The sequence below is a fragment of the Salvelinus sp. IW2-2015 genome, linkage group LG2, assembly GCF_002910315.2.
Source record: "Salvelinus sp. IW2-2015 linkage group LG2, ASM291031v2, whole genome shotgun sequence".
Classification (NCBI taxonomy): Eukaryota; Metazoa; Chordata; class Actinopteri; order Salmoniformes; family Salmonidae; genus Salvelinus; species Salvelinus sp. IW2-2015.
This window is the reverse complement of record NC_036839.1, coordinates 29,067,403-29,080,634: the sequence shown is the minus strand read 5'-3', so window position 1 is coordinate 29,080,634 and position 13,232 is coordinate 29,067,403. Positions and strand designations below refer to the sequence as shown.

The following is a 13,232-nucleotide window of genomic DNA, read 5'->3' as shown; positions in this document are numbered from 1 at the left end:
TCTCTCTCTGGCCACCTGGTGGTTATCTCTCTCTGGCCACCTGGTGGTTATCTCTCTCTGGCCACCTGGTGGTTATCTCTCTCTGGCCACCTGGTGGTCTTTCTCTTTTTTTTTTCTGAGTGCGACAACTACTCTAGTTTCCTCCATGCTCTGTAGGTGTGGTGTTTCTCCCCCTAATTTTTATTTTATTTTGACCAAGTTATTGGAATTTTACATAATTTCTTATTTTTAGACTTTTTTTGAGACTAGGTTGTGCTGGCTTACATATCCTCGGAGGCACATTTTGATTATTATTTGTGGCTTTTAGTCACAGATGATTAAAGACATCTTCCAGAAACCCTCGTAGGACTAGGCTACAACATAGCATATTTCAGGAATAAACACAGGTCATTATTTTACCATGAAAAGCCATTCCTTGAGATATGTTTTTGTTCCTCAACTTTTGTTATTTCCTGAACATTCCATCTGTTTTACCCACCGCCATAGATACTTCTTGTTTTTGCCTGTTTCACTTTAATTCACTGTGTGATTTTGTGAATAGTTTTTCCTGTACCTGATTTCTCTATGCTCCTTACACCTTCCCCAGTTTCTATTTTTTAGTTTTGTGGTATTTATGGAGCTATGGGAAATGGTGTTTCATGTTTATACGTACACAAACTGCTGCCATTGTAGCCTTGGTCTAGGAGTTGGCTGGTAAGTCAATGACATAATGATTCTATATGTCTGTTGTTCTATTTACCTGCTCCTCTAGAGCCATTCTTCCAGCAACAGCATGCAGAAACACAAGTCCTCCTCCTCCTTCACTCCCTTTATTGATCCACGCCTCCTCCAGGTCTCTCCATCCGGCGCCGCTCTCAATAACTTGGGTAAGCCCCTCCCACCAGCCCCCAGCCCTCTTACTGGGTGACCAGTCCCCATCAGCAGTATCTGAGTGGTTCTCTCCAGTGTCAACAAACCTTGTGTTCGTTTCTGAGGCAACACCAGAGAACACCCGTTTATTCCAAACAAACGTTATAGAAATGTATAATAAATATAGAACATTTATAGAAACGTATACTAAATATACAGAACTGAATATATATGATAGTAATACATAATCAGCTTGTATTTCCAACTGAATCCCTTCCTTGTCCTCTGCAGCTTTTGGGAACGACGCTAGGCTGGCAGAGGCACTGAGGGCGGACCCGTCGCGTAAAGGCTCCGTGGTCAATGTAAACCCTGTCAATACACGACCACAAAGCGACACCCCAGAGATCCGCAAGTATAAGAAGAGGTTTAACTCTGAGATCCTGTGTGCAGCACTCTGGGGTGAGTGGTCACAATTATCTCTGCTATGTAGTTATCACAGTAATATCAGTCTTCACTACCAGGTGACAGCAATCTAAATGCAAACCTGTGTGTGTGTGTGTGTAGGAGTGAACCTCCTGGTGGGCACAGAGAGTGGTCTGATGCTGCTGGACCGTAGCGGTCAAGGGAAGGTTTACCCCCTAATCAGCCGACGCCGCTTCCAACAGATGGACGTCCTAGAGGGACTCAACGTCCTGGTCACTATATCAGGTACACACACACAGTTACTATGCATAGATGGGAAAACAGACATTCAAACACGTGTGCGACACACACACACTATACGTACACATTTAATACACGTACATGGCTAGGGCTGATTTCAAGGTTTTACTGCTAACCTACAAAGCATTACATGGACTTGCTCCTACCTATCTTTCTGATTTGGTCCTGCCGTACATACCTACATGTACACTACTGTTACAAGACGCAGGCCTCCTTATTGTCCCTAGAATTTCTAAGCAAACAGCTGGAGGCAGGGCTTTATCCTATAGAGCAACATTTTTATGGAGTGGTCTACCTATCCATGTGAGAGACGCAGATTTGGTCTCAACCTTTAAGTCTTTATTGAAGACTCATCTCTTCAGTAGGTCCTATGATTGAGTGTAGTCTGGTCCAGGGGTGCGAAGGTGAACGGAAAAGCACTGGAGCGACGAACTGCCCTTGCTGTCTCTGCCTGGCCGGCTCCCCTCTCTCCACTTGGATTCTCTGCCTCTAACCCTATTACGAGGGCTGAGTCACTGGCTTACTGGTGCTCTTCCATGCCATCCCTAGGAAGGGTGCACCACTTGAGTGGGTTGAGTCACTGATGTGATCTTCCTGTCCGGGTTGGCACCCCCCTCGTGTTTGTACCGTGGGGGAGATCTTCGTGGGCTATACTCAGCCTTGTCTCAGGGTAGTAAGTTGGTGGTTTGCGAATATCCCTCTAGTGGTGTGGGGGCTGTGCTTCGGAAAAGTGGATGGGGTTATATCCTGCCTGGTTGGCCCTGTCCGAGGGTATCATTGAACAGGGCCACAGTGTCTCCCGACCCCTCCTGTCTCAGCCTCCAGTATCTATGCTGCAATAGTTTAGGTGTCGGGGGGCTAGGGTCAGTCTGTTATATCTGATGTAGTAATTATCCTGTCTTATCCGGTGTCCTGTGTGAATTTAAGTATGCTCCCTTTAATTCTCTCTCTCTCTGCCCTCCCGGAGGACCTGAGCCCTGGGACCATGCCTCAGGACTACCTGGCCTGATGACTCCTTGCTGTCCCCAGTCCACCTGGTCGTGCTGCTGCTCCAGTTTTAACTATTCTGCCTGCGGCTAAGGAACCCTGACCTGTTCACCAGACGTGCTACCTTGTTCCAGACCTGCTGTTTTCGACTCTCTCTACCGCACCTGCTGTCTCGAACTCTGAATGCTCGGCTATGAAAAGCCAACTGACATTTCTCCTGAGGTGCTGACCTGTTGCACCCTCTACAACCACTGTGATTATTATTATTTGATCCTGCTGGTCATCTATGAACATTTGAACATCTTGGCCATGTTCTGTTATAATCTCCTCCCGGCACAGCCAGAAGAGGACTGGCCACCCCTCAGAGCCTGGTTCCTCTCTAGGTTTCTTCCTAGGTTCTAGGGAGTTTTTCCTAGCCACCGTGCTTCTATATCTGCATTGCTTGCTGTTTGGGGTTTTAGGCTGGGTTTCTGTATAGCACTTTGTGACATCTGCTGATGTAAAAAGGGCTTTATAAATACATTTGATTGATTGATGGAAAAACAGACATGCACACAGACGTAAGGGGTCTAAGTGATCTCTCTGAGACCGTTCGTGCAAAGCAGACATAGTGTCTGTAGGTTCCTGCTTCTCTTTCCTGTGCTGTGGTCACATAATTGACTGTAGCAACCATCCAACGCTCGCTGGTCTGTGTCACCCAGTGTTGCGTCGGATGTCACAACAGACAGAGGAAATTGAGTAAATGGCCAGTTAGTGTAGGACGTCATACACTGAGTGTCCAAAACGTTAAGAACATGTTGAGTCCACCGCTTCCCACAGCTCTGTCAAGTTGGCTGGTGGACCATTCTTGAAACACACGGGAAACTGTTGAGTGTGAAAAACCCAGCAGCGTTGCAGTTGTTGATGCAAACCGGTGCGCCTTTTGTCTTGTCCATTCACCTTCTGAATGGCACATGCACAATCCATGTCTAAATTGTCTCAAGGCTTAAATCCTTCTTAAACCTGTCTCCTCCCCTTCATCTACACTGATTGAAATGGATTTAACAGATGACATCAATAAGGGATCATATCTTTTTCACCTGGATTTACCTGGTCAGTCTGTCATGGAAAGAGCAGGTGTTCATAATGTTTTGTACACTCAATGTATACATGTATTGCATGTCCACTGACACACACACACACACACACCCACCACACACACACACACACACACACACACACAACACACACACACACACACACACACACACACACACACACACACACACACACACACAACACACACACACACACACACACAAAGGTTTCCATGATGTAAAACACACACACACACACACACAAAGGTTTCCATGATGTAAACACACCACACACAACACCACACACACACACACACACACACACAAAGGTTTCCATGATGTAAACACACACAGATTGCGGTCTGATTGCAGTGTCATCTGTCAGTTTGATGTCATATTGCAATGAAGGAAAGAAAGGGTCCATGCTCATGAGACATGGAGACAATTTGACGTTGCTTCTTCCATTTTTAGCGTAGATAGAAATACTTACGTTTTATCCTTCAAGCCATTGTCGTTGTACTGCATCATTCTCAGTAGATGAGTATGAAAGTTGTGTGTGACGACTTGTTGGTCAGTTCACCGAAAATGTTATTTGTCTTTTAAATTGCCCACAACCTCAATGTACATTCACAAACACAGTTTTCCATTATGTTGCAACTTGTTGTCAAATATATACAGTACAGGTTGTGCAGAAATACAGAGCCTGTCAGATCCTCTGTCCTAGTATCCATAATGTCAATCACAATTGAAACAAATAATTCAATACTTGGGGAAAAACTCCAATATCTCCATAATACACTACATGACCAAAAGTATTTAGATACCTGCTCGTCGAACATCTCATTCCAAAATCATGTCATATGGAGTTGGTCTATATTCTGGGAAGGCTTTACACTAGATGTTGGAACATTGCTGCGGGGACTTGCATCCATTCAGCCTCGAGCAGTAGTGAGGTTGGGAACTGATGTTGGGCGATTAGGTCAGGTTCGCAGTCAGCATTTCAATTCATCCTAAAGGTGTTCGATGGGGTTGAGGTCATGGCTCTGTGCAGGCCAGTCAAGTTCTTCCACACCGATCTCGACAAAAAATGTCTGAATGGACAAGCTTTGTGCACAGGGGCATTGTCATACTGAAACAGGAAAGGGCCTTCCCCAAACTGTTGCCACACAGTTGGAAGCACAGAACCATCTAGAATGTCACTGTATGCTGTAGTGTTGATTTCCCTTCACTGAAACTAAGGGGCTTAGCCCGAACCATGAAAAACATCCCCAGACCATTATTCCTCCTCCACTAAACTTGACAGTTGGTGCTATGCATTTGGGCAGGTAGGTAGCGTTCTCCTGGCATCCGCTAAACTCAGATTCGTCCGTCGGACTGCCAGATGGTGAAGCGTGATTCATCACTCCAGAGAACACGTTTCCACTGCTCAAGAGTCCAATAGCGGCAAGCTTTACACCACTCCAGCCGACGCTTGGCATTGCGCATGGTGATTTTAGGCTTGTGTGCGGCTGCTCGGCCATGGAAACCCATTTCACGAAGCTCCTGACAAACAGTTCTTGTACTGACGTTGCTTTCAGAGGCAGTTTGGAACTCGGTAGTGAGTGTTGCAACCAAGGGAAGAAGATTTTTACACACTTCAGTGGTCCCATTCTGTGAGCTTTTGTGGCCTACCACTTTGCGGCTGAGTCGTTGTTGCTTCTAGAAGTTTCCACTTCACAATAACAGCACTCTCAGTTGACCGGGGCAGCTCTAGCAAGGCAGAAATTTGACGAACTGACTTGTTGGAAAGGTGGCATTCTATGACGGTGCCACGTTGGAAGTCACTGAGCTCTTCAGTAAGGCCATTCTACTGCCAATATTTGTCTATGGAGATTGCATGTCTGTGTACTCGGTTTTCTACACCTGTCAGCAACGGGTGTGGCTGAAATAGCCGAATCCACTAATTTGAAGGGGTGTCCACACGGTTTTTGTATATATAGTGTACCTCCATTCATTGCAATAAGTTTGTACAATAAAACATCCTCTCTCCACCCATTACATGGAAGTAGGATGAAGGTCCCCCTACACACTGATCTTGGGTCAGTTTGGCATGGCCCACACTAATGGTGGCTTTGGGGAGCGGAAGCTGATCCTGGACCTGTACCTATGGGAAACTTCACCCCTGTGCCATTACATTTAGATACTGTATCGTAGGTGCATTGTAGGTACCCAGACCCTTGACTATTCCCTTTGTCTGACCCTGTCTCGTGCAGGCAAGAAAAACAAGCTGCGTGTTTACTATCTGTCCTGGCTGAGGAACAAGATCCTGCACAACGACCCTGAGGTGGAGAAGAAACAGGGCTGGGTCACTGTGGGAGACCTGGAGGGCGCTGTGCACTACAAAGTTGGTACGTTCCATCTTCAACATGCATCTGGCCAGTAGGGTTAAAAGGATGGAACGTTATGATGTGGGGAGAAAATGCATTTTTTTAGGACAGTTTTTTCATAGAAATTGATGCTATGGTCATGTGTCTGCACAACATGTTTAGGAACCACCAAAGACTGTTGATTTTTCATATGACCCTCCAAATGAACCAAACAATGTTTTCTCTCAGTTGGTCTTCATCCACTATGTTAGAATCACTATCTTAAAGACAGCCTGAGTAGGGTGCATAATACACTGGCACAGCACGTCATGTCATGACTGCAACATGGAAGAGAAAAAGTCAGAGTTTTGCAATGATAGGTACATCAACTTCCCGGAAGAGACGAGACCAGAGCGTTGTCTCACGCTCCATCTCCCCAGATTAGTGATGTCACAGGCCAAAGTCCTGAATTTGCTGTTGTAAACCCCGCCTCTCTGTCAGAGCTGTCAGTCAGGCCATCTATGTTCTGCCCATGAGTTTAAGCCATAGAATCGTGTATACTTTTTTTGTGGGAAAGTATACAATTGCTTCCTAATACGAAATACCCTCGGTCTACCCAGCGAACGCCATGTCCCAATTCTGTCACTTCTCTGAGTAAGATAATAAGACTGTAATATTATGTCAGCTAAAAGTATTTTGGTAGAATTACATCTCCTACTAATAATAGTACTGGGACAGAGAACTTAAAAACAATAAGACTGCTGAACAATTAATGAAATTACCCCCCCTCCTTTTAAAACATTTCTTAAAATTGCATTGCTTGCACACATTTCACGGTAACGTCTACATCTGTTGCATTTAGCACATGTGGCAAATAAAATTTGATTTGATTTTGATACTGTCATTAAAAGTCTTGAGGATGCTCTGAATTAACCCTGTCAGTTGGTCCCTCTTATGACATCTTCCTCATGTATCCCAACTGTTTTATTTCCCAGTGAAATACGAGAGGATCAAGTTTTTGGTTCTGGCCCTGAAGAACTCGGTGGAGGTCTATGCATGGGCACCAAAGCCCTACCACAAGTTCATGGCTTTCAAGGTGAACATTAAGGAAACCTAAGATACCTATGGGAGCTAGTCACTTCCATCTATTCAATCAGTTATGCAGCTATTGTGAATTGTTATGACAATCATACAATGACACACACACTACTGTATGTGAATGACCTTTGCCCCCTGGTTGACCCCTGCAGTCGTTTGGTGACCTGGTGCACAAGCCCCTGCTGGTTGACCTGACGGTGGAGGAAGGTCAGAGATTAAAGGTCATCTATGGCTCCAGTAACGGATTTCATGCCGTCGACGTGGACTCGGGGGCAGTCTACGACATCTACCTGCCCACCCATGTAAAAAAAACACTAGTGTCTATGTAACCTCCTCCCTCATCCCCTTCTCTTTTTCCTCTATTTTTCCATGGATAACTTCACTATTGAATTAACATTATTGAATTAACATGGTTCCCCCTCTTTCTCTCAACCTTCTCCCTCTGTCTCCCTCTGTAGATCCAGACCAGTATCCAGTCCCATGCCATCATCATCCTGCCCAACACAGATGGCATTGAGCTGCTAGTGTGTTACGAGGACGAGGGTGTCTATGTCAACACCTATGGACGCATCACCAAGGACGTGGTGCTGCAGTGGGGCGAGATGCCTACTTCTGTGGGTAGGTGGAGACACACACACACGTACAAATACACATACACACTCACACAATAGGTCCTTAAATTAAGTGTTTGAACATGTTAACTCGGTTGTCATACCACCCACTCACCCCCCTGTCCCCCTCTTTGTCTTTCTCTATAGCCTACATCCGTTCTAACCAGATCATGGGCTGGGGGGAGAAGGCCATAGAGATCAGGTCTGTGGAGACCGGACACCTGGACGGGGTCTTCATGCACAAGAGAGCCCAGAGACTCAAGTTCCTGTGTGAGAGGAATGACAAGGTTAGACCCCTAGACACATGCACATACCAGTGTTTCCGTTAGACGGTAATAACTGGCTTTTGTCCGATACAAAAAAAAATGAAAATCAGATAAATAAAAATGTAACTTATGTAACTGGTTGTATGAATTTGGGATCTATCATCCCACAACTGTCCCAGAATCTGTTTTGAATAGGCTATTTCTTTCTCGATAAGCTGACCAATAAAATCGGTAGCCTAAACTTTTCTAGTATAGTAGATTGACGTAGGCTATCCTCGACTTGCATGTTCTGTTAACATGAATTACCATATTCTAAATGTGATTTCTGTCATTCTAAGCCCCGTGGGTGGACACCCTAATCAGGTTACACACCAATGCGTATGGGTCCGGTAAATTTCTCAATTGTCCGATAAATTAAAATGTTGCCTGTCAAATGTTCGGCGCCACATTTTCCTAACGGAAAACCTGGCACGTACACACACACACACACACACACACACACACACACACACACACACACACACACACACACACACACACACACACACACACACACACACACACACACACACACACACACACACACACACACACACACACACACACACACACACACACACACACACACACACACTTGGAGGTAATTACCTAGGTTGAGGGCTGTTTACACTAATAACTCTGTCCCTCTCAGAGCTCTGTCTCCTGTTAGTGTGTCACAAAGCGCTGACTCATCCTGTGTCCCAAGCAGACTCGGGACCCCATTCACTGAGTCTATCAATCGATCAATCATTCCATTGAAACATAGGGTATTTTTAGACAGACAGCAATTAGGCTAAAGTGGCCATCAAAGCTAGTTTCTGACCCTTCACTCTCCTTTGTTGACCAGTGGAGTAGGCAGAGTAATGCACAGCTATACACCAACTATACCCCCTGCTTCATTAAGAATGGCAAAATAAGGTTTTTGGTGCCTTTTTGTATTTCATGTTCGGAAACTTTTTAGCCTCTGTTGGATTTCTGTTATACACACCAATTAAGAGCTGAACTAGCTAGTATGTTAGATGAGTGGGACCAACCACAAAGCAGAAGCAGCTAAACTGGTGGAGAGAGCTAGTCTAGCCGTAGTTTCCCCATTTCCTATAGTCTCTCACTGATGGGAAAGATGTACAGACATTATGTGAGGTTGAAAAAACTCCAAGGCACTCATTGGTTAGTTATAAAATCCCAATATCATTTTAAGTTTCTATATCTGGAAGAAATTAATATTTTTTTACCTTTTATTTAACTAGGCAAGTCACACAATTCTTATTTACAATGGCTGCCTACACCGGCCAAACCCAGGCAACACTGGGCCAATTGTGCACTGCCCTATGGGACTCCCAATCACAGCCGGTTGTGATACAGCCTGGATTCAAACCAGGGTGTCTGTAGTGATGCCTCTAGCACTGAGATGCAGTGCCTTAGACCGCTGCGCCACTCGGGAGCCCAATATAGTGTTTCTGAGAATCACCAAATTCTACACTGAACAAAAATAGAAACACAACATGTAAAGTGTCGGTCCCATGTTTCATGAGCTGAAATAAAACATCTCAGAAGTATTCCATACTCACGAAAAGCGTATTTCTCTCAAATTTTGTGCACTAATTTGTTTACATTCCTGTTAGTGAGCATTTCTCCTTTGCCAAGATAATCCATCCGCCTGACAGGTGTGGCACATCAAGAAGCTGATTAAACAGCATGATCATTATACAGGTGCATCTTGTGCTGGGGACAATAAAAGGCCACTGTAAAATGTGCAGTTTTGTCACACAACACAATGCAACATATTTCTACATTTTTGAGGGAGTGTGCAATTGGTATGCTGACTGCAGGAATGTCCGCCAGAGCTGTTGACAGAGAATTGAATGTTCATTCCCCAACATAAGCCACCTCCAACGTAGCTTTAGAGAATTTGGCAGTACGTCCAACTGGCCTCCCAACCGCAGACCATGTATATGGCGTCTTGTGGGCGAGTGCCCCATGGTGGTGGTGGGGTTATGGTATGGGCAGGCATAAACTGCGGACAATGAACACAATTGCGTTTTATCTATTGGCAATTTGAATGCACAAAAATACTGCAATGAGATTGAGGTCCACTTTTTTTTAAGGTATCTGTGACCAATCTGTATGCGCAGTCATGTGAAATCCATAGATTAGGGCCTAATGAATTGATTTCACTTTATTTATTTTAATACACATGGAATGTTTTAATTTTCCAGATGTTCCCATAACATTAATCCAGCGTTGTGGGGACATTGTAGTGATGTACAGTCCGTTTCCTGCAGGCTTGGATGTCAGTCAGGCTTGGGTGTTTTTCTCCAGTGTTTCTGCCATGCTACTCTAATTTACAGTAACAGTCAAAAGTTTGTACACACCTACTCATTCAAGGGTTTTTCTTTATTTTTATTATTTTCTACATTGTAGAATAATAGTGAAGACATCAAAACTATGAAATAACACATATGGAATCATGTAGTAACCAAAAAATTGTTAAACAAATCAAAATATATTTTAGATTCTTCAAAGTAGCCACCCTTTGCCTTGATGACAGCTTTGCATACTCTCAACCAGCTTCACGAGGAATGCTTTTCCAACAGTCTAGAAGAAGTTCCCACATATGCTGAGCACCTGTTGGCTGCTTTTCCTTCACTCTGCGGTCCAACTCATCCAAACCATCTCAATTGGGTTGAGGTTGGGTGATTGTGGAGGCCAGGTCATCTGATGCAGCACTACATCACTCTCCTTCTTGGTCAAATAGCCCTTACACAGCCTGGAGGTGTGTTGGGTCATTGTCCAGTTGAAAAACAGCAGCCCCGTTCTGTGAGTTTGTGTGGCCTAACACTTCGCGACTAAGCCGTTGTTGCTCTTAGACGTTTCCACTTCACAATAACAGCACTTACAGTTGACCTGGGCAGCTCTAGTCACTGAGCTCTTCAGTAAGGCCATTCTACTGCCAATGTTTGTCTATGGAGATTGTGTGGCTGGGTGCTCGATTTTATACACCTGTCAGCAATGGGTGTGGTTGAAATAGCTGAATCCACTCATTTGAAGGAGTGTCCACATACCTTTGTATTATAGTGTATATACTTTTGGGAAGTTGTTAGACTTCTTGATGTTTGATATAGCTAGGGCTTTACCATACCTTGTTTGGGTTGTATTACTGACTGCATATACAGGAATTCTCTGCATGGGGTTCACTATTGTCACGATCGTTATATGGTGGAAGAGAGGAGGACCAAGGCGCAGCGTGATAACAATACATCTTCTATTTATTGAAGACGAAAATGAAGAACACTTTACAAACTAAACAAAAGTGCCGCTAAAGCTAAACAGTGCAGACACAGGCAACTGACATAGACATAGACAATCACCCACGAACTACCTAATGAATATGGCTGCCTAAATATGGTTCCCAATCAGAGACAACAATAGACAGCTGTCTCTAATTGAGAACCAATCTAGGCAACCATAGACATACATACACCTAGACTAGACACTGCCCCATAAACATACAAAACCCCTAGACAATACAAAACACATACATCCCCCATGTCACACCCTGACCTAACTAAAATAATAAAGAAAACAAAGATAACTAAGGCCAGGGCGTGACAACTGTTTTCTTATGATTCATTTTTTACCTTTTATTTATACAGGTTTTTCTCATTGAGATAACATCTCTTTTCCAAGAGAGACCTGGTCCAATAGCAGCAGGGGGAACAACGTTTCAGACAAAACAACTTACATACACTAACACAACATTAAACAAAACTATAAACACACATACAGTATAACAAAATCATTTTACGTTAAAAACACGAAAGTCTTGACTAAAAACAGCTGGCCTAAAAACAATTACTCTTCTATGATATATACATCGATCAAGTGTTTAAACTCCACCAATGGAAATAAATGTTAAAATGTTCAGGAGAGAATTCCAGGACCATGGTGCTAAGTAACTAAAACTATTTCTACCATGACCTGTTCTAATTTTTRGTACTGTTAGAAGTAAATGAGAATAGGACCGTAATYTATATTTATTTACCGACCTGACTACAAAAGAACAGAGATAAAATGGCATTTTACCCAATATGGCCTTATAAATCAGTGTATACCAGTGTTTAAGCCTACGCAAGGTCAATGATGACCAGCCAACAGCGCTGTAGAGATCACAATGATCTCACAATGATGTGTTAGACGTTTTTGATTTGTAATGAACTTGAGGGCTGCATGATCCACTTATCATCAACCCACACACCCAAATATTTGTACACTTTAACTTGCTCTATAGTATGTCCAGCCAATGTAGCAATGACATGATAAGTAACATACCTGGCATTTGAAAATACCATGCATTTTGTTTTACCTGAATTTAGAACCAGCTTTAAATCATACAGATTCTGTTGTATGATGTTAAATGCTCTTTGGGCATTTTCAAAAGCCAAAGATAAACTACTACCACTTGAATAAAGAACAGTATCATCTGCATAAAAATGAACATCCGCTGTTTCAATAAGATCCCCAATGTTGTTGATATACAAAATGAACAACAGTGGGCCCAAAATAGAACCTTGCGGAACACCTGAGCACACCTCTATGGACTCAGATTTACAACCATCCGCTATTAAACATTGTGTACGAAATATTAACATGACGACACACGTCTTGATTTCCTTTGTTACAATGGATCAGTGATTGTAAATGACTCAATCAGAAAAACATGATGGTCGTATGCATCTCTGTGTAAGAAGTTCACCCCTACCTTTATGATGTATCATTGATGATGTGTCACTGATTAGTTTAGTTATTTATTGACGTGTTTGTGTGTGTTTCCATCCGCAGGTGTTCTTTGCCTCGGTGCGGTCCGGAGGAGCCAGCCAGGTGTACTTTATGACACTGGGGCGTACCTCTCTGCTCAGCTGGTAGAGAAAGACCATGCCCCCTCTACACTGGAAACCAACCAACCACGTTTTACCCAACGTTCTGTGATGCCAACGGACAAAAGCCAACCATCTCCGTCTTAGCTACGACCTTCGACCCGGAGCATCATGTTATATTGAGGATACATACAACATCCAGATGCTGTCTCCCCAGCCGTGAATACCAGATATGAGAATTGTTCAAAATTAAGTTAATTGATTATAAAACAACAAAAATAAAGGGGGGAACGGTTTGCCCCGCTGTGGTGCTCAACTGATTGTGGACACGTCTGTGCGGGGTCGTTGCCCTGAACACCTGTGA

At 43.8% G+C, this 13,232-nt stretch overlaps 1 protein-coding gene across 5 annotated transcripts in view; it reads left to right on the top strand.

Annotated features, from left to right (window-relative positions):
• map4k4 (mitogen-activated protein kinase kinase kinase kinase 4) overlaps nucleotides 1–13,232 on the top strand; it is a 109,167-nt gene extending 95,935 nt beyond the window's left edge. For all 5 annotated transcript variants that reach the window (XM_024007418.2, XM_024007428.2, XM_024007398.2 and 2 more), the window contains 9 exons: nucleotides 752–866; nucleotides 1,141–1,308; nucleotides 1,414–1,557; nucleotides 5,888–6,022; nucleotides 6,976–7,076; nucleotides 7,231–7,380; nucleotides 7,537–7,696; nucleotides 7,837–7,976; nucleotides 12,834–13,232. In XM_024007418.2, the coding sequence (XP_023863186.1) occupies nucleotides 752–866; nucleotides 1,141–1,308; nucleotides 1,414–1,557; nucleotides 5,888–6,022; nucleotides 6,976–7,076; nucleotides 7,231–7,380; nucleotides 7,537–7,696; nucleotides 7,837–7,976; nucleotides 12,834–12,917 (1,197 nt within the window). In that variant the 3' untranslated portion in view covers nucleotides 12,918–13,232. The remainder of the gene's footprint in view (nucleotides 1–751; nucleotides 867–1,140; nucleotides 1,309–1,413; nucleotides 1,558–5,887; nucleotides 6,023–6,975; nucleotides 7,077–7,230; nucleotides 7,381–7,536; nucleotides 7,697–7,836; nucleotides 7,977–12,833) is intronic.